This window comes from Drosophila suzukii, chromosome 2R (genome assembly GCF_043229965.1).
Source record: "Drosophila suzukii chromosome 2R, CBGP_Dsuzu_IsoJpt1.0, whole genome shotgun sequence".
Taxonomy (NCBI): domain Eukaryota; kingdom Metazoa; phylum Arthropoda; class Insecta; order Diptera; family Drosophilidae; genus Drosophila; species Drosophila suzukii.
In genome coordinates, this window is record NC_092081.1 from 14,124,222 (window position 1) to 14,151,194 (window position 26,973).

The 26,973-nt window shown below is 40.4% G+C and overlaps 2 protein-coding genes across 2 annotated transcripts; one reads left to right on the forward strand and one right to left on the reverse strand.

The window, feature by feature from the left end:
• The first annotated feature begins 47 nt into the window (after window positions 1-47).
• On the forward strand, window positions 48-25,060 carry LOC108009549 (uncharacterized). The gene is given in 10 exon segments (XM_065863932.2): window positions 48-189; window positions 6,993-8,396; window positions 9,544-9,685; window positions 16,800-16,942; window positions 17,013-17,176; window positions 17,769-17,963; window positions 19,233-20,114; window positions 21,596-21,643; window positions 21,712-21,909; window positions 22,823-25,060. Coding segments are annotated over 9 exon segments (2,433 nt in total). The 5' UTR covers window positions 48-189; window positions 6,993-8,350; the 3' UTR covers window positions 23,438-25,060.
• Window positions 24,989-26,933, reverse strand: LOC108009547 (tRNA (carboxymethyluridine(34)-5-O)-methyltransferase ALKBH8). Its single transcript, XM_017073989.4, has one exon. The coding sequence runs from the start codon at window positions 26,895-26,897 to the stop codon at window positions 25,050-25,052; it is 1,848 nt and encodes a 615-aa protein (XP_016929478.3). The 5' UTR covers window positions 26,898-26,933; the 3' UTR covers window positions 24,989-25,049.
• Window positions 26,934-26,973: the final 40 nt, after the last annotated feature.

Sequence of the window (26,973 nt, forward strand, 5' to 3'; positions counted from 1 at the left end):
AGGCGTGTCACTAGCAGGTGGCTGAGCCGGTTAACCAGAGTCCGACGGCAAAAAGTAAATAAAATCCCCACTTGTAAATTGTGTGACAGTGTACAACCACTGAAAGCTGAATTGTGTGTGTGTGTTTTTGAGATTTTTGAGTGTGCCGCGAGCTGTTAAAACTTTTGTCTTTACACAGAGAAAAGCACGGTATTTAAGGTTTTTATAAATTAAACAAATATTAGTTTTATATTTGCACGAAGAAGTTGTTCTACTTATTTACTTAATAATATTGCATTCACTTTAAATACTATGTCATGCACCAATTTTAGATTTTGATATACATTTATACTTGCTTTAAGTGTTTATTGTTTTTTTTATGTCAGAATATAGGTACAGAAATATTTTTCTTTCATTTAAATTTTTGTTAGAAATTGTTTCAAGTAATTGCTTTAAATTTATTTTGGAATGGAATGACCAAAAGCTAGGTCTTACCAATTTTGAAAAGAGAAATTATTATTTTAAATATAAAACTGCTTTCTTCTTTGACTTTATTTTTTGTGTAAAAATGTGCGTTTGTTCTCCACTGTGACAGTCGCTCAATTAGCAGTGAGAAGTCCTGAGTCCTTTGCGGTTTTTCTCAAGAACGCGACCGAGTTTTAAGCCAATTAAGTTGCAAAAACCGAAGGCGAAAAAGTGAGATGAAAACGTAAATGAAATGAAATGAAATGGAAAATGGCCTAATGGACTCTGTCAGCCTTGCGATTTCAACTCAACCTGAAAAGCAGCACAGCTGTGGCAATTAAAAAGTAATTTTAATGCTCCTGTTCCGTTTGTTTGCAAAAACAAGCAACGTATTCACAATTAACCTGGGTGTTTTTGAATTTTTGTGTGGGTTAATTCACCGCCCTTGCACCGCTGTAAATCTTTTTCATCTTTCACACCCCCCATTTCCTCTCGTTTTACTTGGCCATTTGAGGCGTAGCGAGTCGCACGTAGTATACGTTACTATAAACAAATCGTTTTTCAACAAAGAATCCAATGGGGCAGTACACACACACTCGGCCATAAACATATAGCTATATATCCGCACATTCACCGCAACTAGAACAGGTCAAATGAAAATGAAAATCGGATCGGCGGCAAAGCGCCCGGAAAGCGCAAATGTTCATTTTAAATTTAAATCCGTCGCAACCACAGTCGCCGCATTGCGTGCATTGCCCCAGCATGTGGCAGTGTATCTAGAAACGGGTATATGCACCCGATTCTATATATGTTAGCACGACTTGCTCCTGGTATTTTTGGACCTGCCCGAAGTCGAGCAAAATGCCGCAGAGTTTTGACCGATTAAAAATGGAAATTTCTTCATCGCTGAAAGTTGCTTGTGCTCATTAGGCGATTCGTAAATAAACAAAATTGAATTGTAAATGAATGGGATTAGTCATAATAGGGAATTGCACCGTAGCAGCTCCAAACTGTAAATAAATCTATCAAAATGTTCGTAAAAGCTTGTATTCCAATGCTCCCTTGTTAATATATTTTTGTTTAATTAGCTCAAGCGTTCACTTCGAAAGATATTATTTTTAAACAGTAAATAAATCAATATTCATAATCTCAACATTAGGGGTTTGATACAATATTTTATAAGTGCTAGTAATTAATTATTTCTTAAAATAATTCTGCTCTTAAATTAACATTTCCAAATAAAAAAAACAAAGTAAGTTGCATATTTCTGTTTTATTTAATAAAAACGCGTTTTATAAAAAGATTAAAATAACAATATAACAATACCAAAACTAAGAGTCACTATAAGGAATGAGCCATTTTTAATTCGGTTGAAGGACTATGGAAAAAGTTTTTCTTTTCTTCTCAATATATATATATATTGTCTTCTCTTATACAGATTTATATTTGTTTTTTAATGCCATACAAGCTTAACAAAAAGATAAGGAAAACCTGTTGTACAAAAACAGAAAATTTTCCAGGTTAAACTTTCATTCTTGCAATTATTTTTTTATCAGCTCACATCTCGCGAGCTTTAAGCTGAAAGTAGTACTCAATTAAAGCCAACTTTAGCCTGCCATTTCTCGCTTAATTTTTTATCATCATCCTTGACGGCCTGCATCCCTGCTTTCTCCTTTCACTCCCTCTTCCCTCTTCCCCTCCACCACTCACCTCCCATCGTGGACCTTTCTTCAGCAGAGCTGCGGAAAATCTCGCCGAAATTGGAGTCAAGTGTTTTCCCTTATTTTCTCTAGCCTTTCCTTTTTTGTTTTCACAGCCAGGGCATAATAGCATACGCCCTCCCATTCTTTCGCCTTTCTCTTTCTCTTTACAACGTTTTATACACACACACCGCACTCACACATCTACAAACATACACTGTACACCATGCGAAATGTTGTGGTTTTTTTTAGATGCGCAGAATATTCTATTTCCTGACAATCGTATGAGATTAAGCCATTTAATCTTTTGAAAGCCGCTGCATATATTATGTTACGGCTTACCAAAAGAGATTATATTTCCTGAATACATTGAAAAATGAAAAATAATATCAACACTTTCTTATCATGTTATTTAACCATTTAGTGTTGCATTATTGTTATTTAATAGACCATATATTAAGTTGCCGTTTACAAGAAAACGCATATTTCCTGGATAAAATGAAAAATTGGTAGATAATATCAACTCTATCATATCATTTTACTGAACCATATTTTTATTTTCCTTTTTATACCCGTTACTCGTAGAGTAAAAGGGTATACTAGATTCGTCGGAAAGTATGTAACAGGCAGAAGGAAGCGTTTCCGACCCCATAAAGTATATATATTCTTGATCAGGATCACTAGCCGAGTCGATCTAGCCATGTCCGTCTGTCCGTCTGTCCGTCTGTCCGGATGAACGCTGAGATCGGAAACTATGGGAGCTAGGCTATTGAGATTTGGCGTGCAGATTCCTGAGCTTCCTACGCAGCGCAAGTTTGTTTCAGTAGACTGCCACGCCCACTCTAACGCCCACAAACCGCCCAAAACTGTGGCTCCTACAGTTTTGATGCTAGATAGAAAATTTTAACTGAAATGTAATGTTCTCATCAATACCTATCGATTGACCCAAAAAAAAGTTTGCCACGCCCACTTTAACGCCCACAAACCGCAAAACCCTGTGACGCCCACAATTTTCATGTTAGATAAAAAATTTTAACTGAAATGTATTGGTCTCGTCAATACCTATCGATTGACCAAAAAAAAATTTGCCACGCCCACTCTAACGCCCATAACGCTTAAATCTGTATACCGCCGGTAGGTGGCGCATTTTAATCTCGCTTTGCTGCTTGCATATCTCCATTTAGCTGAGTAACGGGTATCTGATAGTCGAGGTACTCGACTATAGCGTTCTCCCTTGTTTATTTTTGGATCTTTGGTATATGGTCAATTTATTTTCTTTTATTTCTGAACTTTAAACTTTGCCCTTGTAAGCTTGTCGATATTGAGGAATGTATTATGTTGGGGTATACAAAAATGAAGGATATTTCCTGCATACATATTTTAGAAAATTGTAGATAAAATATACTCTTTTACCATGTTTTTATTTACTGTTTAATTATTTTTCATTGATGGATCACCATTACATTTAGCTATATTTCTTTTAATTTTGTGTTTTTAATCTTGTTGATATCGAAAAACGTATTAGAATGTTGGGGCTTACAAAATTACGCATATTTCCTGGGTACAATTAAATTAATGGCAGATAATATCAACTCTTTTATAGCATTTTATTTAATCATACTTCATATACAAATCTAGAAAATCACCAACTGATTTATGGTTAGTTTTGTTAGAGATGGTAATCACATAATCTTTGACTTTGCTGGGGACTCAGAACATATATTACTCATACGCCGTGTTGGCTCACCTGCTCTATCATTAGTTATAAACCGGGTTGTTGTCTTTCAAGCAGTGTGCACCGGTGTAAAAGCCCGAGCGCAGCACACAAGCCTTTCTCCGCTTTCCCCACTTTTCTCCCATTCATGGCTTTTGGCTTTCGGCTTCAATTGTAGCGGCTAAGTTGACCTTTTTGTTAATAGCGCTCACACAGCGCGCCACACGCGAAAACCAATATGCTGGAATATATGGCGAGGGAGCATTGTCTGCGCAGGAATTCGATGTTGGCACAGCTGATTGATTTATTGTCTGCCCGGCTGACAATCGAGCGTCCGCCAGTTGGCAGCTAAGCCAAACAGAGCCGCCAAATGCCAAAGGAGAGGTCTCCGCGCCGCAATGTATGCAGTACGAAAATAAAAAAAAATGGAACCAAATTATCAACTAAGCCAGGAGTGTGTACCTGTGTGTGTGTGTGTGTGCGAGCTTGTTTTCCCGTGTGCTTGTATGGGGGAGAAAGTGGTGCCTGTGTGCATGTGACGTCGCTATAATTAAGAGCGCTGGCGAAAGCGAAAGCGACAGCGCGTACTAGCCGCCATTTTCATTTTACGATAACTGCTTTCACCTACTTATTTACCACTGCGGGAATGCATGCACCACCCGCTCCCTAATTTTCACACAGTTCCGAACCCATTTTCCCACCCACCTGTGTCTGCCCACTGAAAATGCGTCACCCGTTTTTATTATTCCCCGGTTCAATTAAAAACTTTCAATTTGGATTTGAAAACTTTGTATCAAATGTACTTTTCAGGACGCTTAAAGCTGAATTTTCACACAGAGAAAGTTCTGACGTTCTCATCTGAGTCGAAAAGGTTCTTAAAAATAGGACGACATTTTTAAGTTAAAAATGTTTTTATTTTGCTCTAATCAAGTTGAATTGGCGGTATTTATGTACGTTGTATATCTCAACATATAAACTATTACTTCAGTTCAGAGAACATTGATACCAAAATGCACTTACACGCTTTTTAAGAACGAATGTTCTCAATTTGAGAACAATGTTCTTGAATATTTCTCTCTGTGCAGACACTATATTATTTTTCTTAGTTTAAAACCACTATACGTTGGTACCTTTGTAAATATTTTAAGACAGAGAACTTTTGGCTTTTTTCTCTAATGTAATACATTTTTAAAAGTCATAAATAATACTTACTTCAAATTTACCTTTCAGTTTTCTCTACTTATGATACTAAAATTCAAACTGTTTTTCCCCCATCCCCTATATTTTATTCTCTACTTTTATTATTGTTTTTATCACTTAAGTACTGGATTGCAATTTTTTATTTACTCAAAAGCTGGCATTTGTTTTACAACATTTCCACGCTCGCGAGCTCCATTAAATTCCCTTTAAATATTCAAGCATATGTCACCTCCTTTTGCTTGTCTTTCATCCCACTTCTGTAATAAAATTCTTTCCTTTGAAATATTTTTAATTTAATTTCTTATTCCAACAACCATTCCCGATTCCTTTATATCCAAGTAAGTCGGCTTTATCCCCTATACTTTGTCCACCATGCGTCATACTTACACTTTTATTATTCCGCCCTTAAATGAAACACTCCCCCTTGGAATTTTTAAATTTAATTCCTTATTTACTTCGTTTTGCGTTCAAAAATTATCATTTAAATTGCAAAGCGTGTGCTCTGGCATTACACATTCTTTCAGGACATCAGCTATCTTGTCCTCTTGTCCCGAAAGCCTCAAGCATGCCAAAGTGTATGCCAAAAGTTCATAAAACTTTTAAGGGTCTCTCAACCGACAAAAATGAGACATAAATGCATAAATTTAATGAGTATCGAGCGGTTGGCCCTACGACGGTCAAGGGGCGGAAGTGAAAGCGGTGGGCGTGGCCACTTTCGGACTTCAAGATGTGCATAAAAGTGTCCAGGCAGTCAGTGTAATCTCAATTATCTTTGGACAATGACAGCTGCTAACTAGAGTTATTTACCTAAGTGCAAGAGCTTATTTTTAAAAAAGTTGAATGAGACTCGAGAGCAATTTGATGTATTAAAAGATTATCAGTCACTTAAGCTAATACCCCGGGACATGGCCAAGTTTTAACGACTTTTTAATGCCCTAGCTCCTATGGATTTTTTACTTATTGTTTGCTTATGCTTACAAGAGTTTAATAATGGCAGTTTGTTAAAGAAGTTAAACTTCGGCCAACTTTTATGTCGCCTATTCGACCATAATCCACACGTTTAAAGTAATGGCACAGATTTGTAGCCCGAATCAAATGCAGGTCCCATCCGGACGTTTTCTTTTCAATGTTGGCCATAAAACATTGGACCTTTTTTTTTTTGCAGACGTTTGATGGCAATTTTGTCAATTGGTTTTCCGAACAAGTGAAATCTGTAAAGGTCCTTGGTGTGCCGTTTTTCTTTAGAGCGCCAATAAAAGAAAATGTTGCAGGATGTTATTGGTTTACTTGGGTGAAAAGCGCAAAATCAGCGCAAACGAGGCCAATAAACGAGTTAAAAAAATTAAACACCGCCAACAGGTTGCGGGTAGTTGGTAAACTGATTTTTGTGATGGCAAAAGGAAGAAACACGGACCACACATGTTAACCACATAGTTTCTAAATTCCAGTCGTGCATGCTAATCGAAAATGTGAAAACACAAAGGGAAATTCCCACAAAACACACACGCATGATCGGGCCAATCCACAAATTGAATTGTCTGTTGCAGATGAAGCATGGATTGAATATGGGATATGGTATTATGTATGGCAAGGCATATTTGCTATGTGGGGCTATTTCTGGGTGTGTATTCCGGGGTAAGCTGGGCAACACACACGGCGTATGCGCAATGCCAATTAAAATCAAAAGCCTGGCCCCAAAAAGTATGCAGCACATAATGTAATTGGCTTTCGCTTTCGTTTCGGTTTATGTTTTCTTTTTCTCTTCGATCTGGCTAATGAATAACGAATGAGCCTTGTTCGCTTAATTGTGATTGAGTTGAGAACACAGCTCATTATAATTAATGTAAATGTTGCACACACACATTATAGTTTTTGCACAAATATATGCGCATATTTTGCCGCAGGCCATTAATGCCATTTCTGATTTATTGCAGCCTCCTCTCAGCCAACAAAAATCATAACAAAAAACACTGGGCCATAATTATAACCGCTTGCCACAAGCCGCACCGAGGCAAAGCAAATACCAAAATCAAAGCAGAAAAAATCAGTAAAGGGGCAAGAGCAAAGGTGGCGTAAAATGCGGCCTAAATGCTTTGGCAATTATGCCAAAATTGTTAACAAAATGGTAAAAAAATCCAACTAAATAAAAGCCACAAAAGGAAACCGCAGGATTTACAAAGGATCCAGGGATAGGCGACGACAGGTGGTCGCTTTTGAAGACTTCTCCTTCGATTCACTTGGGTCATAGTTTCGCCTGAGGCCCGAAAATCATCCCCTTCGATTGCCGAAAAGCAACAGAGCTCAAGACCCAAAACCCAAACCAGACCTTAGTCCAAATTGAAACCTCAATAGAAAAACACAGAAAACGGAAGAAGTAACAAAAACTCACTTGGGCTGCCATCCAAATCAACGGCTGTCAGACAAAAAGTCGTTTTTTATTGATTTTTTTTATAAAGCCAAGCGAGCGGGAAACACCAAAAAGCAATGAACAGCAAAGAATAATAACACAAAGCCGCAGCAGAGAAATAGAAACAAAATACGAATAAAAATAAAAACAAAAAGTGAACGCAATGTGAATAATTCCCCAGTTGAACAGAGGCGAGCACGAAACGGAAAAACTGTTGCCCCGCCTTCCCCATACTACCCATTTTTCCATTTCCTCCAATACCCACGAATACCCCATCGGGATCCCCAACTATATAATATACAAATATACCATACTATCGGAACGTTCATCAAATGCGATTCAATTCGATGACGATTCAAACAGGAGACACCGGAGCGACGGACGCACTGGGGGGCCCCATAAAAATGTGTTATAAAAATATACACGCATAAATTTCTCCTCCACCTTCTGTTCCCCCCATCACAAGGACATAGATATATACAGTATATCCCAAGCCTGGTTGGGGAAAAATTTAATGCAAATGTCATTGACAAAGTCAATTAGCAGGAAAGCCAACGAAACGAGCGGAAATGCTGTAGCTGCACAATTGAAAATTCGAAAATTGATTAAGGGCAGTACGCAAAAACACGAAACGGGAGTGCGGAATCAAAAGGAAGACTGATTTTAAGTTTAGTTAGATTATTTTTAACAACCCAAGGAGGAACAACTACTTTGTGGGCCAGAGCCGAAACTGCAACAACGAATTGGCCAAGTGGAAAGCGTAGCAAAGAGGAAAAGCACCCATAGGGAAAGCAGAGGAAAACAGTGGAAAAGCGGCAACAACAAAGCAGCTAAGACAACAAAAGCAACGACATCCAACAAAGGCAACCGGATCCATTCGAAAGCATGTTTGTGTTCATAGTAGTGCTGTTTGTTAACGCTTGCCTAGCGGGTAAGTACCACATCCCAAGTTCCAGAATTTAGGGTCCCTAAACCCCAAAAGTCGTAATAATTTGGAGCAACAATGTAAAGCCCTTTGCCTCCTTAAGCAGCCCAAGCTGTTGCTATTGGGATTACTTCTTTACTTGATTTCGGGATAGTTTCTCATTAATGGTTATTCGTCTTTCGGGGGGCTTACCCACACTTTTACTAGTTTTATAGAGTGTCGGAAAGTTAGACAACCACTCTAACTTGAGTTTATATTTAGATATGTCTACGAAGTATAAATATTCCAGTGAACAGTAATTCAGGTCACACGGATACACAGTTTATTGAGCTAATACATTAAACTTTAAGATGTTCTTACAAATATGATCCCTTAATGTAAATTCATTGTAGGAAACTTTATTTGGCCTTTAGTAAATGGACTAACCACATTTAAATATTACAAGTAACACAATAATTTGTCAAAACACCGTGGCCATTATATAGGAAATTCATTTACCAGGAAAAAATTCCGCCACTTAATGGTGGAAATGAATTTAGGCCATACGTCAAGCCAAATAAAAGCATTAATCAACATAAAGTTCTCGACACAGCCATTTGGAATTTATAACATTTCCAAATATTTAGGGTAAATTTATTTGCTTTCATTGCAAATAAAACACAATTTTATTCGAGATGAGGCCAAGACTTGTGAGTATTTGTCTTTAAACACAGGATTATCACCAACTAATGTTTAACAAATAAAAACTTCGTTAGATATAGATACGTATTTGATTATCTAAACATTAATTAGCCAAGGGTCAACAGAATAAATCTCTATAATTTGAAATATATTACAAGTAAAGGAAAGATTATATAAGAAGTAAATGAAATAAGACTGCTCCATCTGGTCAATTGATAACAGACTGACAACAAAATCACTTGTAATCTTCTTAGAGGGTCGATAAATCTTAAAGAAAACCCGCAAAGCTTCATACTTTATGACACAACTTAAGGGCTGACGTCTTTACGATACGGCTCAAACCAAATCCAGCTAATCCCCAGACGAATAAACTTGGCTAGTGCCCGTGATTTACTATGTATAATATATATACTCGTACCATAAGCATTTACAAGGATAATGGCATAATAACAAGCAATTATCCTTATAATAGGCACCATTCCGGCTACGCCGGAGAACATAACCGTTACGTTCCTGACGCCCACGGCGGTCCGAGTGTCGTGGCAGACGCAAATCGATCTGAAGGCACATCCCATCGAGAAGTACATCGTGACGTACAAGCCGACGGATGACAGGTAGGTACCACTAACAAAGCTAAAACTCAATCCGCCGGGCCACTTGACTGTCTAAATGACGGTAAAGCACACTTACTTACCATTCAACTGACGGGTCTACGGAGGGGGTTTTGAGGTTTGGGGGTCTTGAGTGCACGGGAAGAAATATATACATGGAAATGTCATTAGACGGTATGGTATAGGTAGATAATATTTTAAAAATTCTAAATGATTGATGCTTAATAAGGTATCCAATATTTGTCTATAATATCAAAGTATGTATCCATTTGAGAATGTCATTAAGTTTGATATCAATTATTTTATAAAAAAGAAACAATCACAAGGCTTATCATAAGACTTATAAAATCAAATCAACTAATTAATGTTTGATATTATAAACTTATAAACCCTTAGATACTTATACAAACCTAAATATCGGTTACAACGTTAGACCTTTTAAAATTGTTCTGAGGACTTTGAACTTTAAATTTGTTTAAAAGGTCGCACAACAAAAGAAGATAAAGAAGTACAATTCATCTCCGATAAAATTTCCGGATTTTCCCTGCGTGTAAGGAAATTGCAATTGCATTTATGCAGAATACGGAGAACAGCAAGAAAAACTCTGCCTGCAATTGACGGCCCCTGGAGTGGGTGGCGGTCAAAAAGCCAGGGGCTGGGGGGCGTCAACGGGCCAGGGGGCGTGGCAGCGGTCAGTCAAGAGCACTGTCTGCGCGCAGAATTGTGTGTATGCCCCCCATTTTGGGGCTGGGAGCTTGTGGTTCTGTGCGATTGCGAGTGTGTTTGCTTGGCCATGAGCTAAATACGGGCCAAGTTAAAGTAAACCAAGGGAATGGGCGGGAAAGCCCCAAGAAGCAGCAACAACACGAAACTGGGAAACTTGAGGCCAAATTGACCGCGAGTGCAGGCCAAAATAAAAACAAAAGCCGCGTGTTCTCGTAGTCAAGTTAGTTAAAACAAAGGCGAAAATGCGAGTTTTGTACACAAAGCATGGCCAACTTCCTTGGAATTACAGCTCAATATCCCCAACTCGAACCACCAGCTGTCCAAAAAGAAATTCAAATTATGCTGAAACCCATAAGCTTTTTTACTTTTACTTCAAGACACAAATTTTAAATATTTCTAAACGAAGGGGATTAAGTGCTCACATTTTAAATTTTTTCTTCATTCACATTGACAAACAAATTTGATTATAGCTAACAAAGCCGAGAAATTTAATGTTTTCTGGCATATAAATTATATTATATTTTCAAAGCCGAATATTTTATAACTTCGGAGATTAGTTTGCAAACAAAATTAAACTACTACATATTTCTAAATACCACGCACTTCGTTTTTATCTTTTTTAAATAAATTATAAATTTCTCGTTATGAAATGTCATACTGCAAGACAATTTATATATTTTAGACAATTTAAAACCAGATGGTAGATACACAAATAGATTAGTGTTTGTTGATATCTACCAAATAGAAGCAGAGCTTGAAAATTTCTTGTACTAAAAAATTATATTTTATAACCAAAGTTTACAACAGCTCATTAAAGTGTGCTAGCAATAGGAAAATGCCAGTTACCATACGGTAGTTCGAAAGTTTAAGAACGTTGAACGATATTTCCACTCAATTAGGTACGATTTCCGAAGAACTCGAGTTGCTAAGAGTTCGAGTTGGCCAAGTTTGCCTGTATAAAACGGTTGGTATTGCAGCCATACTCAAGAACAGCTCATGTGCCCATGTGCACACATATGTCAGGGACTTTGCGACCGTGCCAGTTTCGGTTAACTCTCTTGGCAATATTCTTGATGATTTACCGAAATAATGCAGCCCAGCTGCAGCTGTCTTGCCTGCAATATACCATCTTAGCATTCCCATTTGCATTGCCACCTCCACACGTCGCATTCCCGCTGATTGCTATTTCTCATCGCCGTGTTTGCTGGTTTGCGTGGCAACCGGAAGAGCAGCACACTGGAAACAATTTTATTAACATTCATAAATACACTTAATTGTTCTTCTGAAATTCTTATGTAATTTTCGGTTTTAAATGGACTTTTATACATATATTTAAATCTTTTTTATAGAAATAAATTGGATTCGACCCAAAACAATAATCTGGAAATTAGAATTTGGTTGGATCAGATTTCTATAAAATTGATGAAAATTCATTAAATTTACAAAAAAGTAGTAGGTTTTTTTTAAATTATTTCTCATCCTAAATGCTAGTTTGGAAAGTTTCGGTATTATTAAACCAGTTCAAATTTTTAATATTATCTGAGAACATTTAAAGCTTTCTTAAGGCAATTTTTTTTAAATTAATTACAATTCTATTCAGGGGTGGGAAAAAATCACTTGTATTTTAAAATCACTTTTAAATAAATTTTTTTAGGTGTCTAAAAGTATGCAACAATATATTTTCAACCTACAAGTAAAATTAATTTATTCAGAAAGACACTAGTCTTTATTCACTGCATACTTTTAGGTCCCTAAAAATACATTTTAAAGTGATTTCAAAACCCCTTAACCTAATTATTATAGTTTTAGTAGGAAAAGGTTTATTATAATTGCATTTTAGTTTAGTTCAAAAATGTCCAGTTGAAAGTAAATTCCTTAATTTGATGCAAATTGAAAGTGCATATTTTCGCAGTGTGCCTAGATGGGATGAGATGGCCGCATGGCTTGCATATTTCGCCAACAAACTAAGCACTTCCGCTCCGTGTTGGCCAAGTCAAGTCCAAGTGGTCGGGTCTTTTAGCCCGTTCGCGCTGAAACGGTATGCCGTCCGTGTAATAAGTTAAGTGCTCGGCTTTTGTGCTTTTCTGCCTTTTGACTGCAGTCCGCTGCCGACTGTTGGCCAAGGTGTTTTTTCTTCTTTTTTTTTTCAATTTAATGGCCCTTGTTGCGTGAGTGTGTGTGTGTGTGTTACCCGTTTTCCGTTGACTCTTGGCTGCATGAGCGTGCTTTGTCTTTTACTGCCCGCCATTCCAATGCTAAACCCACTACTGTCCCATTCTTCTATAAAGTTCACGCCTATGTCAAAAATTTTATTACAAAACTTAGAACCGTGCTCGTGCTGTTCTTCTTCTTTTTTTGGTAGTAGCTTTGTTCGTTTGGTCATTATTTATTAGTCAGTTTGTTTTTAATTTTTGTGTTACTTTTCTATCGATTTTTGTTGTATTACATACTTCCGACTGCCAGTCATTATGGTGGGCGGTTGGCGGCGGTTTGCCTGGGTTCTGTCTTCCTGCCGTTTTTCGAGTAAATTGTGCCGGTGAATAATGTATGATCTGTACATAGACACGTTGAGTGGGCTCGGGCTTTGGCTTTGGCATTAGCTTCGGTTTCGCCTTGGGCTCGAGCACCCCGAGTGGAATAGACTTTTGTCCTAGACGTTTCAGACAGGTACACAGATATGCCCGTGCACACAATGATATGCACTGCGAGAATTTCTGCTACTTATTTAGCCTATTTTAATTGTCAACTTAAACAGGTATAATAATGTATATTTAAAAAAAAAAATACATGTTAAGAATAAAACCAAGATTTTTCAAATGTTTTTTTGAGTGAAAAAAAAATTTTTTTTTGCTTGACCGATTGGATTTAATTGATTTACTTCATTTTAGTTTTTTTTTGATTAGGATTTAGGATTTTTGAAACAATAAAAGGGAATCCGAAGACTGGGCCAAAACTGAAAAAATGGACTTAAAAATAAGCAACAAAGGTTCAGATTAAAAAAAAAAATTAGCTAGTGGGTATTGAACATTTTTCTTATGCCTTCTTGCCACTTTTTTTTACCGTTTGTAAGGAGTGATGTCCAATATTCATAGGGGACTAGTTATAAATAGTTTCATAAATATAATTTTTTCATAACACTCAATATTTTCTCTCAGTGCACCATGCGTTGCTCCAAATTTCTAAGTGGATTTATGAAATTCTTGGCGAACAATGAGTGGCTGTTGTAGGGGCTTGGAGTTCAATACGTCCAAGCATGTCAAGCACCATCAATAACAATAATAATTAATAACAATTACTGTCCCACCGGCGTAGGATGAGGAGGGGGGGTGGTGAGTGGCAGAGGCGTAAAAAGGGGCGTGGCTGGCAGGACATGTGTTCGTTTTGAGTAGGAGGTCGTAGTAGAGTTGTTGGAAAACCCCGATCAATAGATTGCCCTGTTCTAGATTTTATTCATTACTGTTATCTGCGTTTTAAGAGCCAATTTGACATTATTAAAATTGAAATGTCAAGGCCCATTCCGAAATATATAAAGCCATAGTTGCTGTGCAATGGCTAAGCGGATGGGATTTGTGAGTGCCTCCAGCTGCGTTGTGTCTCCTGCTCTGCGATGACGACATAAATTTTCCAACATAAGCCATAAAAGTGCACAGGCCGCAGTAACAGGAAATGAAAATCGAGCCGAGAGCATAAGGCGAACATAAAGTAAACCTGATTTGTATATGCCCTATATGGCAAACACAAATAAGCAGGCTTTGTGCCTTCGCCAAGGAATTCAAGTGTTTGCTTTCGATCTTACCTTGGAAGTTATCTATCCTTCATTGAACATTGATGCCTCTGTCAAATGGGGCGTACGCGTATTTTTAATTGCATTTTTAACTTAAAGCAAATGCAGGACGATTGTCACAAAGCTCTGGGTCTGCCCAACAAACAAAAATTGTTACTCAGGCTATTTGAAAGTACAATTTTGAGGCTAAAAGCCGCCCAGGAACGTCATAAGTTATTTAATAACATCAGAAGCCCCGGTTGGCTGCCTGTCGTGCGAGTACACATTTGTATATTTTGTATGACATATTGTATGCACATTGCGAAGTTTGAGTAACGAATGCGAAACTTGTTCTGCTGCCCTGTAAGCTAATTGTTTATTTATCAAACCGGAACGAGCCGGATACCGCTCACAAAAGGGGACATTAAAAAAAAGGAAAAAGGAAAAGCCCACCGAATTGCATATCCAGCCATATTTCTGAATATCAAATGACTCAGAGGCCACAATCAGGCCGTAAAGGGAGAGGCAAAACGGCGAGAAAATTAGAAACTTCCTTCCTACCAACGCGGGGAAATTCGCCTGCATTTCTTATGGCCAGGCCGAAAGGGCAAGGGATCCACCCAGAAAAATACCACTAAAATTGAAGCCGTGGCGTGAGCTTAAATTGTGTATAATAACCGGTTTCCTTGCTGAATTTAATGCCAAAGAGTCAGAAAATCGGGGAAAGCGAGAATAGGAGGGGATTTAATTTGATTTTCCCCAGGCGTAGCCACATGATGAAAACTTTAACGGCGAAACTTTAGACAACGCCTGGCGCTGTCACATATGGCGGATCGGATGGGATCGCCGGTTGAATTGCACATGTTTGTCCAAGTCGGCCCAATTCCAGTTGCCCTGCGGCCTATTGGGTCTATTGGCTGCCTGCAAATGGATGTGACACATGTGTGGCTAATCAATTATTCAGCCGCCGGCGCGAGCGATATGAGAAGAGTTTTTGCCGACCAGCCAGATGTAAATTCACAATGAGCCGTAAAAGCCCGCTTATGTCCTCAGTTCGTATCAATTTGCAGGTTGCTAGTGTTAACTGCAGAAGTTCGGGTGTTATACCTACATTTTTAAAGCAGCTTTTGAGAGCGATGAAGGCTTCGATTTTATTTAAATTTTTGGGATTTTAATATCACAGGTTTCTACGCAATTTTACTTTAATTTAAGAACCGTAGTTGTGTACTTTTGAGTTTCCTAACCTATTCACATCTTTCTAATTAGTAACTACCTTATTAGCAAAAATTTGTATCGTCAGCTCAATCAGATTTATTTTGATTAATCGAAAAAAAATACAGAAAAGGGTCTATTGAGCTTTGCAAAGGAGGCTTTACCCTACACTGCATAATGTTTGTTTTTATTATCATAATAATATTATGTGAATATGTTGATTAGATCAGCAATTGCTATCTTGTATGCTAACTAAACAGGTAAGGTGAAACAATGCCATTAAAATATAATCAGATTCAAGGTAACACAGGGCTGTCACAGAAATCACTTCCAAGCAGTTTGGCCCCGAAAAGTAAATCTGGGCGTCACAGGAACCGGTTCAGAAATAAGTATACGAAATAAAGCCAACCAATAGTAGGCTTTGAAAAATGTTTCCTAAAATCTGACCAAATTAACTCTGAAACCATATACATTCTATGACACCCACAGTTTTGGTTGGTTGCTTTTCAAATAAACCGTCCCCAAAACCGTAGACGGTTTCTGTGATACCGTTGATAAGGACTATTTACATGATTCAATCCATTGATATTCAATAAAATTATTTATCAAAAATTTAAGGGTGAAATAAGGGCTATTTTTCACTTCAAGTTTATTCTTAAATTTAAATTTGTTTGATATAGAGCATTCCTTAATCGGCTAACTTACTTAAAGGCTACTTAAATTCACAGTACTTATGTCAAATATATTTGAAATGCATTACTCTCTATAAAGAGCATTATTATAGCGACCAACTTATATTGTTTACCAGTGTTTTGTTTTTTCAACATTTACATTTGCTTGTTCGGCGTGGTTTTAGCTTCAACTGCTGGCGAAATGCGGGACACTTCTGTTTTCTGTTTGGACATCGGTTCCACTGGGGGCCATTGGGTGGGTCGCATTGCGCTCTGAGTGGGCCAGTGGGTCTGTGGGGGCCTGTGTTTGTTACATGTATGAATAATGAATCATTTGTCAGGCGCTTGTGGTGTTGCTAGTATAGTGGCCGCAGTAATAGAAGCCGGTGCACAAAGGCCAGAAGTCTGAGCCACTTTTCTGGCCCCACGCACTAGCCACAGGATTTCCAACGGGATCTTGAAGGTGGTGGGTGGATGGGTGGATGGGAGGTGTGGTTTTCCGGGTAATGTGAGCTCAATTGGCAAATCTAGGACATGTTTGGTAACTGCGCTGCGAGAAAGTGACAAAGTGAAATATTGGCCAATGCTGTAATTACCAACACGGACCGGCCTCATATTTCACGACTGGAATGTTGTAGTTTGTTCAATTAGCACACACACAGCACAATTCTCCTAACCCAATCCACCTCCCAACTCCCCCTTAGCTGCCGTTCGAGGGTGGTAATTGAATTAATTTAAGTTACAGGGTTGTACAGGACGTCGCCGGCAGCAGCGAGGCCATTGTCCTGGATCGCCTGCTGCCCAGCACACAGTACTCGCTCGTTGTGACGGCCATCTGGCAGGGCAAGAAGTACCGCAGTCGCGGTCAGATTAAGTTCAAGACGCTGGGTGAGTACTTTGCATCCCTTGGATTCGGTTCTCATAAATGCTTATAATCGTTTGATTTGTATCTCCCAAGATCTGCCCAAAAACACCTCGCAGCAGGACTTCCCGCCGGGTATCTTCGGCAATGGGAGCAACGGTTCTCGCAACGGAAGCGCGAACTCCAGCATCTTTGGCGAGGATGTGACCTCCACGGCCACAAATACCCTGACGCATGGCACAACCAGGGAACTGCCCACTGTAAGACTCATAGATAATCTCAGATCAAATACTAATCGTTTATCATTTGATTTTTAATAATGGCCCCTCAAAAATGCAAGTTTATTTAAAACACCATAAAGGAATAACATGTTTCTAATTAGAACGTAAACTTAAGAACAACTTTAATACTCTATAATCGATTTAATGAATATGGTAAAAGATAATATAATAAGAAAAAAAAATGTACTCAATCGAATGTACTTGCAACGCAGTATATTTTCTTCTTGGGTATTTATTTTATGAATTTGAAGCAAAAATTCTTAATATTTGTTATAGTATTGTAATACAGTATTGGAAACATTTTAAAAATTATTTCTGTATTTTTAAGACGTTACCTTATGGAGACAATCAATTGCTCCCATTTGTAGACATTGCTTAAAAATCAACATTTTAAATTTTTAGTGTGGCAGCATTATGAAGATCATAAAATTTTAGTGTGGCCACAATATGAAGATCAAAAATTAAAATGTACTAAATTTGAACCTAAAGAGGTCAATAACTTACAATTCTTTGTTATTTTCCCCTAAAGAGGTCAATAAACTTACAATTTCTTGTTATTTTCCCCATACAGATTCGCGGCGTGGAGATTGGCATAGTCCTGATCGTGCTGATGGTCTGGGCCGGAGCCATCGCCCTGTTCTTCAACCGGTGGGGCAAGATCCGGATGCTGCTGCCCTACCAGCCGGACTACAAGCACGAGCAGCTGAAGGTGCCGGGCACGGGGGTCTGCAGTGCCAGCGGATGCAACGGACAGCACTCGCACCAGGTGAGTTCCGCAGAGGTTGTCCCAATCTCAATCCCAGTCCCAATCCCGATTTCGGTCGGGGAGGTGGGGATGATGGTTGTGCGGGTTTCTAGGATTACTCAGAGCGCTGAGCGTTTGGATTTTTGCGAAGGAACTTATCTCTGTTTCGTTTTTTGTTATGCTTCATTTTTAGAACCTACACCCCGATTTCTTTGTCAAGGTATTCAAAAATAACAAATTCTTCCAACTACTTATATACGAAACAAACAAAAATATCTTTGCATTTATTCGCTTTTTTCTATGCATCAATTCAAGTAAATATTCGACTCTTATTGAACAAAGTACACACACTGTTTCCTTTTTAATCCTTGCACAGCCCCGTCCAACCCATTAAATGAAGACTAAATAACCTTTTCCAACATTTTCCGAGAATGACTCTGTTCTAGATGCTTATTGAAAATGCCTTTATATCAACTATGTGCTTTTCCTTAAAAATTGCAGTGGTCCGTTTGAGAATTATCAAAAGGTGGTCGCAGATCTAAATCAACTGACCAGAAGAAGATATTCCTAGTGCATTTTCCTTGTAGAAATCAGACCTTTTCGACTGTTACTTCTTATGATTTGCATACTAAGATAGCACGTGCTAGTTTTGCATCTATTTTAGCTTTCTTTTCCGTAGGCTTATGGCACTAGTTTTCGGGGCATACTCTCTGGATTTTTTGGCATAGCCTTTGCCCTTTCTGAAGAGTATGATCTCTTCGGCCCGCCGAAGTCAACTAGCGATCCCACCTAGATTTATTGAGCTCAGGATGCGTTAAGCATATGAGAGCACTTCTAATTTATAACTCGTACTATCCACTCTCCATAGATATACAGTCGAACTCTTCTAAAAAATAAATTAAATGGATCACATTAAGATATTGCAATTTCAAAAGAATAACTCAGTAATTATAAAATCTCTAATTACTAAAGTGTCAACAAAATTCAAACCCTTCTGGTTGGAATATATTTTTTTGTAACCTTTCCATATAATATCATTTAAATCCTATATTTTTACTGGTCATTTAGTGGCTAGAGAAGTTCGCCTGTATTTTTAATGCATTTAGCGGTTTTGGTTTTGAGCTTTGCTGTTCAGGTGGGTGCTTTCTCGAGATCTCACTGACGAAACGTTCCCTACTTTCACTTCGCTCTCGCCTGCTGATCTTGTTCCTGCTCCTGATCATGCTCCCGCCGCTCTTGCTGCTCCTGCTCCTGCTTCCGATCTTTGATTTTTTGGCCAACACAAAACAGTGCTTGCCGCGGTGCGAGGGCTGTGGTATCTTTGACCGCTGCTTTCAGTATCCGCGAAGGGAGCTGGAGCGCGACTGCGGCTGCCAGTTTGCCCTGCTCCACAAGGCGGATGTGGAGAGCTAGCAACCAGCGCACCGCGAAGCCTCCTCGGCGGCAGTGAGTGCTGTGTCCAGCCATGGACATGGTCACAGCCATGGCACTCCGGTGAACACCTATGTGCGCGGCCCCAGCGTCGATAATCAGTCGATTGTCGGTGCCAATGTGCTGGAGAATGTGGACAGCCCGGAGCGGGTCGTGGACAACATCGAGGTGGACGGCGATGAGATCCCGGACAAGGATCAGGAGGATCAGCAGCTGCTGCAGCGGGGCGATAAAGAGCTTGTCCATCGCATATTGCCGCTGCAGGCGGCTGGTGCCATGAAGCAGCGTAAGTTCGCCCAGCAGCGCGGCATCCTCAAGAATTCGCAGGAGCGCACCTTTGTCGAGGAGGACGAGGTGCTGGAGGCCAAGAAGCAGTTGATATTGCGACGTCGCCGGCTGTTTAGCCACTACAGGCAGTACGACCAGTGGCGTCGGAGGCAATTCAGCTACGATCCCAGTTACTTTCGCCCGCCTCCGTTGCCGCCTCGAGCGCTGGCATGCGCTGATCACCAACTGGGAGCCACCACGGATGCGGCCACGTCCGCCAATGCCGGGCGAAGGAGGCGCCAGTACCGGAGGCAGTACTCCTGCGCGGATCGGTCGCGGGAGGGATCACACGACAGTCGCGGTTCGTCGACCATGCAGCTCCAGCTGCAGAAGTACCACAGCATGGTGGCCAGCGACACCATCCGCACCGAGTCGTCGGTGCTCAACCACAGCAATTACAGCGAGCCGGCCAGCGTAAGTCAGCCAGCTAGTGTTGGGCGGAACGAAGATAGAACCGAGTGGTTCACCTTGGCGAGGGAACAGGATATACTCATGTTTCTTATTAATTTTCCTATTTTTTTATACCTTTTTTTGAGTATTTAAAAGAAGGGTAAAGTATTATTATGGTGGCCACCAAGTAGAGTCAATGTTTATCACTCATACGCAACGTTGACCTTCTCCAAGAAAAACTACGGTATTTAGGCATGTCTACTCATGTTCCCGAATAAGACGTAAAATAATACCTAATACGTAGTATAAATACCTAAAAAAAACTATTATTTAATTTAAAACCTTTTGACTTGGCTTACTTGTCGGATGAGTAATATTTAAAATATAAAATTTTTTGAAAAAAGTGGTAAACATAGTTCCATGCATTAGGTTTAAGTTCTAAGTAATTTTTTTTTAAAAATAATTTACATTTCGCGAATTTCTAAGTACAAGTGGCAACAGTAGTTTGCATGCTCAGCCTCAAAAAAAATATTTTCATAAATAAAGCTTCATTAAAAATAGTAAATAATAATTAAATATAGAAAGAATAATTATTTTCTGTTTCTTTCATTTAACTGGCAGACCATAAAATTTATTTTGTATATCTTTCTTTAATAAATTGTAAATTATATTATTTTTTTCTGAATGTCATTTAACGTATTTACCATTGCTTTTATCACGTTATTTATTTACTTTTCAATCGTTCAATTAAATCATTATGTTGCTATTAATTAACTTATTTATCGTTGCTATCACTTTGTTTATTTTTCTTAAATAAACTGCACAAAATATTTTTTTATTTCTGACAGCCATTTAACCATTTTCTCATTGCTATTAATTTGTTATTTATTTAACTTGAATAAATTATTCCTGAACGGCTCAAACTGTGCAAAATGAGGCACTCCATTCCCTCGCCAAAGGTCGAGCCCCCGACTTTGTCCCCCAAAAGTGAGCGGGGTGTGCCCAACACTGGCCCCCAGCACATGCAGATGCAGCTTGTGGAGCACGTGCACTTGGTTTTGCTTGGAGTTCGAGTTCCGTTCTAGTTCGATTGCGGGTTCCACTTCAGATTGCAGACCGGAGCACCAAATCGCACCAATCACCCATCAATCTTAATCACCTTGTACAGAACTTGCAGCTATGTACCTCCACCTCCACTGGATGGAAACGGCCAGCACTCGCTCACTTCTCTCACAGCAAACTCACAAATCGCAATTCGCATCCGCTTGAGTCCCGGCTTCGTGTGTTGTCCTCCAATAGTAGTTTGTAGCCAGGTAGAATGTCCTCGCTTTTCGCTTGCTCTTGTTCGTGTTGTTGGTCCAGTTTTGGCGGGGGGTCCTTTTAAGCGGGCTTATGTGTTGTACGTGTGAATCCCCTCGGAACTGTCCGCTCTACCGTCTCCTCTCTATCTCTTTCTATCTCTCTTCCCTCTCTCTCTCTTGCTCTGCTCCCATTGTGGAACGCAGTTCGACAGCAGTGAATGTGCCCACCCACCGTTGCACTGCAATAGTCGCGTAAGCAACTGACCCCAGGATGCGGCAACAGCCAGCGGAGATCCTTACTAACCCACCTTCCATTGCAGCACATCCACATGCTGGCCGAGGAGCACTCCACCTCCATCTCGGAGCGCTGCACCCGCAGCAGGATCAACTCGGCCATCTTTGTGTCCTCGGAGGGGCGCGGCTTCGACTCCATCGAGTTCCTGCGCCGCCACGGATCCCAGAGCGTCCTCTGCAGGAAGGCCAAGAGTGCCGAGAACATCACGGACAACGGGCGACGGGTGAGTTTGGATCTGCAAGAGGTCCTATTCATTAATAAGTTATAAAAAATGTTTCCAGAAAAGATATTCATTTCACTTTTTTAGTTCCTACCATTTCTTTCTTGAATGAAGAACATTCAGCTTAAAATAAGAACCTTTGTACTTACACGGATTTTAAGAACGAATGTTCTTAATTAAAGTAGAATGTACTCGGTTTTTGCTGTGTAGGAAATTAAAAGATACACCTCGCTGTAATAACTAAATTTAAGTAATAAATAAAATTGCAATCAGTAACACTGTCTTTAGGCTTTTAGGTCTTTTAAATGTCACCTAAACCATTTGTAGTTAGGATTAAGGTCTGATTTACTCAAGGCCGTATGAACGTGCTTAAATTTAGACTTCCTGACTGGATTTATTCTAAGAATTCACTGAAACCTTTAACGTATCTATGAACTTGTGTGTTTTTATTGAATATAATATAGTTCACAATAACCTTATTGCTCTTATTTGCCAAAACTTTTTAAAATACTTCCAGTAAGTTAGTAGAATATATAGCAAATGCCAAAAAAGCCTAATTGAAAATGTCGTCCGATTAAAATTGTAACATGAATTAACTGTGGTGAACTGTAACATATTTATAGATCCAAGAGGGCGGGCCAAAGTCGCAAAGTACTCTTCAAAATTACTACTACGACATGCATTGCACAGAATTTTTTACAAAAAAAAACCATTCCTTTCAATAGGAGAAATAAATAGTTTCTATGCAAATGTGAATATTTCTAGGGTCAAAAGGTCAAGGTTGTTTGGGAAATGGTCGAATAGACAATTTAACCTACATGATGGAGTAGTAGTGCTTTACTTTACATGCACACTTTTTTACCTTTAAGATAACTAAACTTAAAAATAAATAATCTCTAAATAATCCCTTTAACAGAGGAGCCTACGTCCCTGGCGCACCGACGACGACTCCTGTAAGCAGCAGCACCTCTCGCAGGACAGCAACGACATCGAGCTTAAGGAGTGCGGCGGCGCTGGCGGAGAACTGCTCCGCCTGCCGGTCATCCACGATGGCAAGCAGTCGCCCTCGGCCGTGACCAGTCTGCTGGCGCGATCGGCGGCCATAACCACGGCCAATATGATTGTGGGCAGCATTTCGCTGGAGGCACCGCCACCCTACATGCAGGACGACGAGGGCGATACGTTGTCCACGGCGGCACTCATCCACAGCGATGGGGCTGCCGTGGTCCACGAATCCCAGGACTCGGCGGAGACGGTGGAGGAGCTGGTCCATGTGCCGCTCCTGGCCAGTGCCACGGCCACGGCCAGCGTGTCGGCCTCCTCCTCGCCCAGCATTGCCATCGAGGCCAAGCCGCGGGTCCTGGTGCACCAGCGATCCTCGACCGCCTCCTCATCGCCGCACAGCAGCCCCAAGAACCTGGGCGGCCTGGGTCTGAAGATCATCAAGCCCAAGATCAGTGCCGTGCCAATGGTTTCCGTCTCGGGTCCCTCGCCGCCCATCGAGAAACCACCTCTGGCCGAGTGCTTGTAACAAATGGCAGCCGAAACATTTATCTAAGCTCGCGCTCAAGGCAACTGGACCCTGGATCCTGGACAGCCCTTACAAATCCAACACTCCCAGACCAAACACCTAATCCAAATCCTTCTTTAATGTTCTACGATGAGATAGTTGAGATGGAGAAAGTATGCCAGCTGCTCAAATAAGTGTTTCGGTGAGAGGCTTTAGAAAGCAGAATGCGAAAACGAAAGTGCAAGAACAAGACGTATATAGTAATAGGATAGAAACAAAAAGATATTGTACCAGTGGTCATCACCAGGCAAGGAAAGCTTTGTATATTCAACAACGACTGAAGTATACACATATGTACATTATAAACGAAAACAATGGTAACCTGTAGAACTTTTAAGGTCGATTATGGTGTATGTGTGTATACATACCTATTAACTGATAAATCAGCTTTAACAACAAACAAGTAAACTATCAGGCTTTAATATAACGACGATGATGAATTTCTGGTTTAACCTAGTTTGTAGACTCACCTAGCTGTTGAAACAAGTAAATCAATTCTCTTTAATTGTTCTCCTATACATATAGCCAAAAAAAACAAACCACTTGGGCACCACAACTGTTATACACGCGATCTATATAGATTTACTATACATATATATATTTATACACCCAGTAAAATTACGTATGTGCGATTTAGAGCCCCGCGAGAATTCACAGGGTTCCAATCCTTTATCCTCAGAAAGTTTCGTTATATCAATGTTTCTAATCGCTCAGTAGCTCATTAGATATGTACCCTCAAAGACTCGCTTCGAAAAAACTAAGGAACTCTGTGGCTCATGCGGGGCCTCATTTCGTACTTTAGAGGTATTCGGACACATGCTATACACCTAGCTTTTAACTTTAAGATAATGAAATCACATAGTCCAAATGTTACTTGCTAACATATCAGATACTCTACTGTACCCACGACCAAAACGAAACGTTTGAAACTGTAATCTAGTCCATAATTAGCTGTAAGAATCCTATTACCAAACTATATAATAGATGTAGTTTTTGTCAAATAAGTGCTCTGAATGACATCGGAGTGTTTTTAAAACCAGATTCTTACATGTATTTCGTGTAGATGTTTCTGTAGCTCGAACCTTAACCTATACAAAGAATTGTATCTGATGTTAAGCTAATATATTGATGGATTTGTAAAAGTTTATATAGAAACGTTACTATAGGAATCTCCAGCTAGCACCAAAGCCCATTTGCTCCCGCTCACTGATTTAGGTAGTCTCTATACATTTTAGTTATGATACTCCAAATTTTATCTATCCACCTACGCGTTAGGCACTTGAAATCAATCCTATCCAGTTCGTTTGAATAATGAAATACAACAAATGTAAATACACATTGCACTTGTACCTACAGCAACTGGAATACTCTTCAGTGGAACACAAACGTTGTTATTAAGGAATTGTCAATTTATGGTCCAAAGCTACAATAAATAGAACACCATTTGGATGGGTCAGCAGTAAGCTTAACTAAGTTCTAGTTTACGTTCAATTCGCTAACACAAAACAAAAGTAAAACTGTGTGAATGTGTATTTTTGAAATCAAATAAACGAATTACATAAATGTAATCTTTTCATAACGATACTTTCGAGATTTTCTCGAAGATTACGCAATGATTTCCTTGGTCGTAGTAGCTTTTAATTAGTTTTACTTCTGGCAGCTGGGACACCAGGTGCTCCAGTTCCTGCTCCTCGAAGACGTGGTAGTAGCGCAGATATGTGGTCTTCTGCTCATCCTTGGTCTTCCATGGCACCAGTACGTCCTGCTGCTGAAACTCTGTGCGATTGGTGTGCACAGGGAGTGGTGTATTATTGGGCAGCTGTTGCTCCAGTTCCTGCTGCTGCTTCTGACGTTGTTGCTGCTCGGTGGTGCGTTCCTTATTTACAGCTTTATTTTGCCGGAGATAAGCGGATTTCTTATCATTCTTCCGCTGATCCTTGGCCCAGACATAAACCAAAGCGCGGCCTCCGGGTCGTAGAACTCGAGCCATTTCCTGCAGAGCGGCCAATCGACGCTCGGTAGTGGCCAGGTGGTGAATGACCGCTATACTGATGCAGCCATCGATGCTGGACGATCGCACAGGCACACTGAGGCAGTCGCAGCGAAAGACATTTTGTCCCTTCCGACGACCCACAGCGAGTAATCCCTGCGCTCGGTCGCAACCAATGGCTAGGAGCAGCGGATTGCAGCCCAGATACTTGCCATTGCCGCAGCCAATGTCCAGCACTAGGGATTGGGGATCAAAGGAATCCAGAAATTCAGCTACTTGTGGCCAGGGTGTGTGCCGTGTTTCGCTAAAGTGATCAGCAATCTTATCGTACACCGCGTGGACATTCTGCTGTTCCAAAGTGACGGCCTGAGCAGCCAGTGAGGCAGTTAGCTCCTGTGGCACTTTTGTTTGTCGAGTGTCGCAAAGCGTGGGGTACGAACAGTTGCAGGGACCTCTTCGCAGGCGTCGGAATGTCAAGGAAGTCCTATTGCCGCGACATTGTGTGGTCAAACCTCCTGAGCCACTGGGCACCACATCAATGTGCTTCGGTCTGATGCCATGTGTCCAATCATAGCGCGCTTCACCGGACATGATCAGCAGGGACCGCCGCGGCAATTTCACCTGAACGTGTTCCTCTCCTCGCCGGAAATCCATCACCACATCGGATTGCAGGGACAGCGAAAGAATAGGGTCCAAAAACGCGCTATGTGTGTCCACATGAGGAGGTATTCCATGACCGGGTTCGTACTCATTCACTGTCAGCTGGTCTGGAGTGCTCCAATCCCAAGTAGAAGCGGTTGATTCCAGGCGCGGCCACAGAATATCACAGGCTGATGGTATAGATTGCTCCAGAGGCTTCGAGGAATCCACATTATTGCTGCCATAAAGGAACTCAAAGCCAAAGTGCTTGACATTACGGTGCTTCAGAGTGCCCGAGCCCTCGGAGGTTCTGCCATCCTCAGCAATGGCCTTTAGCAGAGTGGATTCCTCTTCTTCATTGACAAAGTCTGAAATCACCAGGAGTCCACCGGGAAGAGGTCTGTCCCACTCACTTTTCCCTGCAAGTGCAGGCAGTTCCTTTACATAGCTCAAGTAGGCCACTGCTCCTTTTTGCCCTATGGTGGAGATGTTGTGCATGCCCAGATATATGCGCTCGGAGTCCTCCACGGTGGCACAGACTAGAAAGCAATATGATTTTCCCGGCAACATGAACACTTGCGTTACCTTTCCAGCGGTCGAGGCCGCCGCTTGGAGCAAACACTCTTCTGTAAGTCCATTGCTCAGTCCGACGTTAAGAATCGCCAGGTATGTGGTTGGGTCATCACTTGGGGACACCTCGCAGTCGCTTTTAATGATGGCCAGACATCTGCGCTGCTTTTTATCCGCCTTTTTGGCATTGTTTACCTTTTGCTGCTTCTCCTCAACGTGCATTTTGCGTCCAAACCAGTGTGTACACACCAAAGTAATTAAATTTGTAGAGTTTTGTCGAATTGGGGAATACCCTTTA

Bases quoted from the DNA above. Each gene is read 5' to 3' on its own strand.
- LOC108009547 (XM_017073989.4), bottom strand. From the start codon at position 26,897: ATGCACGTTGAGGAGAAGCAGCAAAAGGTAAACAATGCCAAAAAGGCG.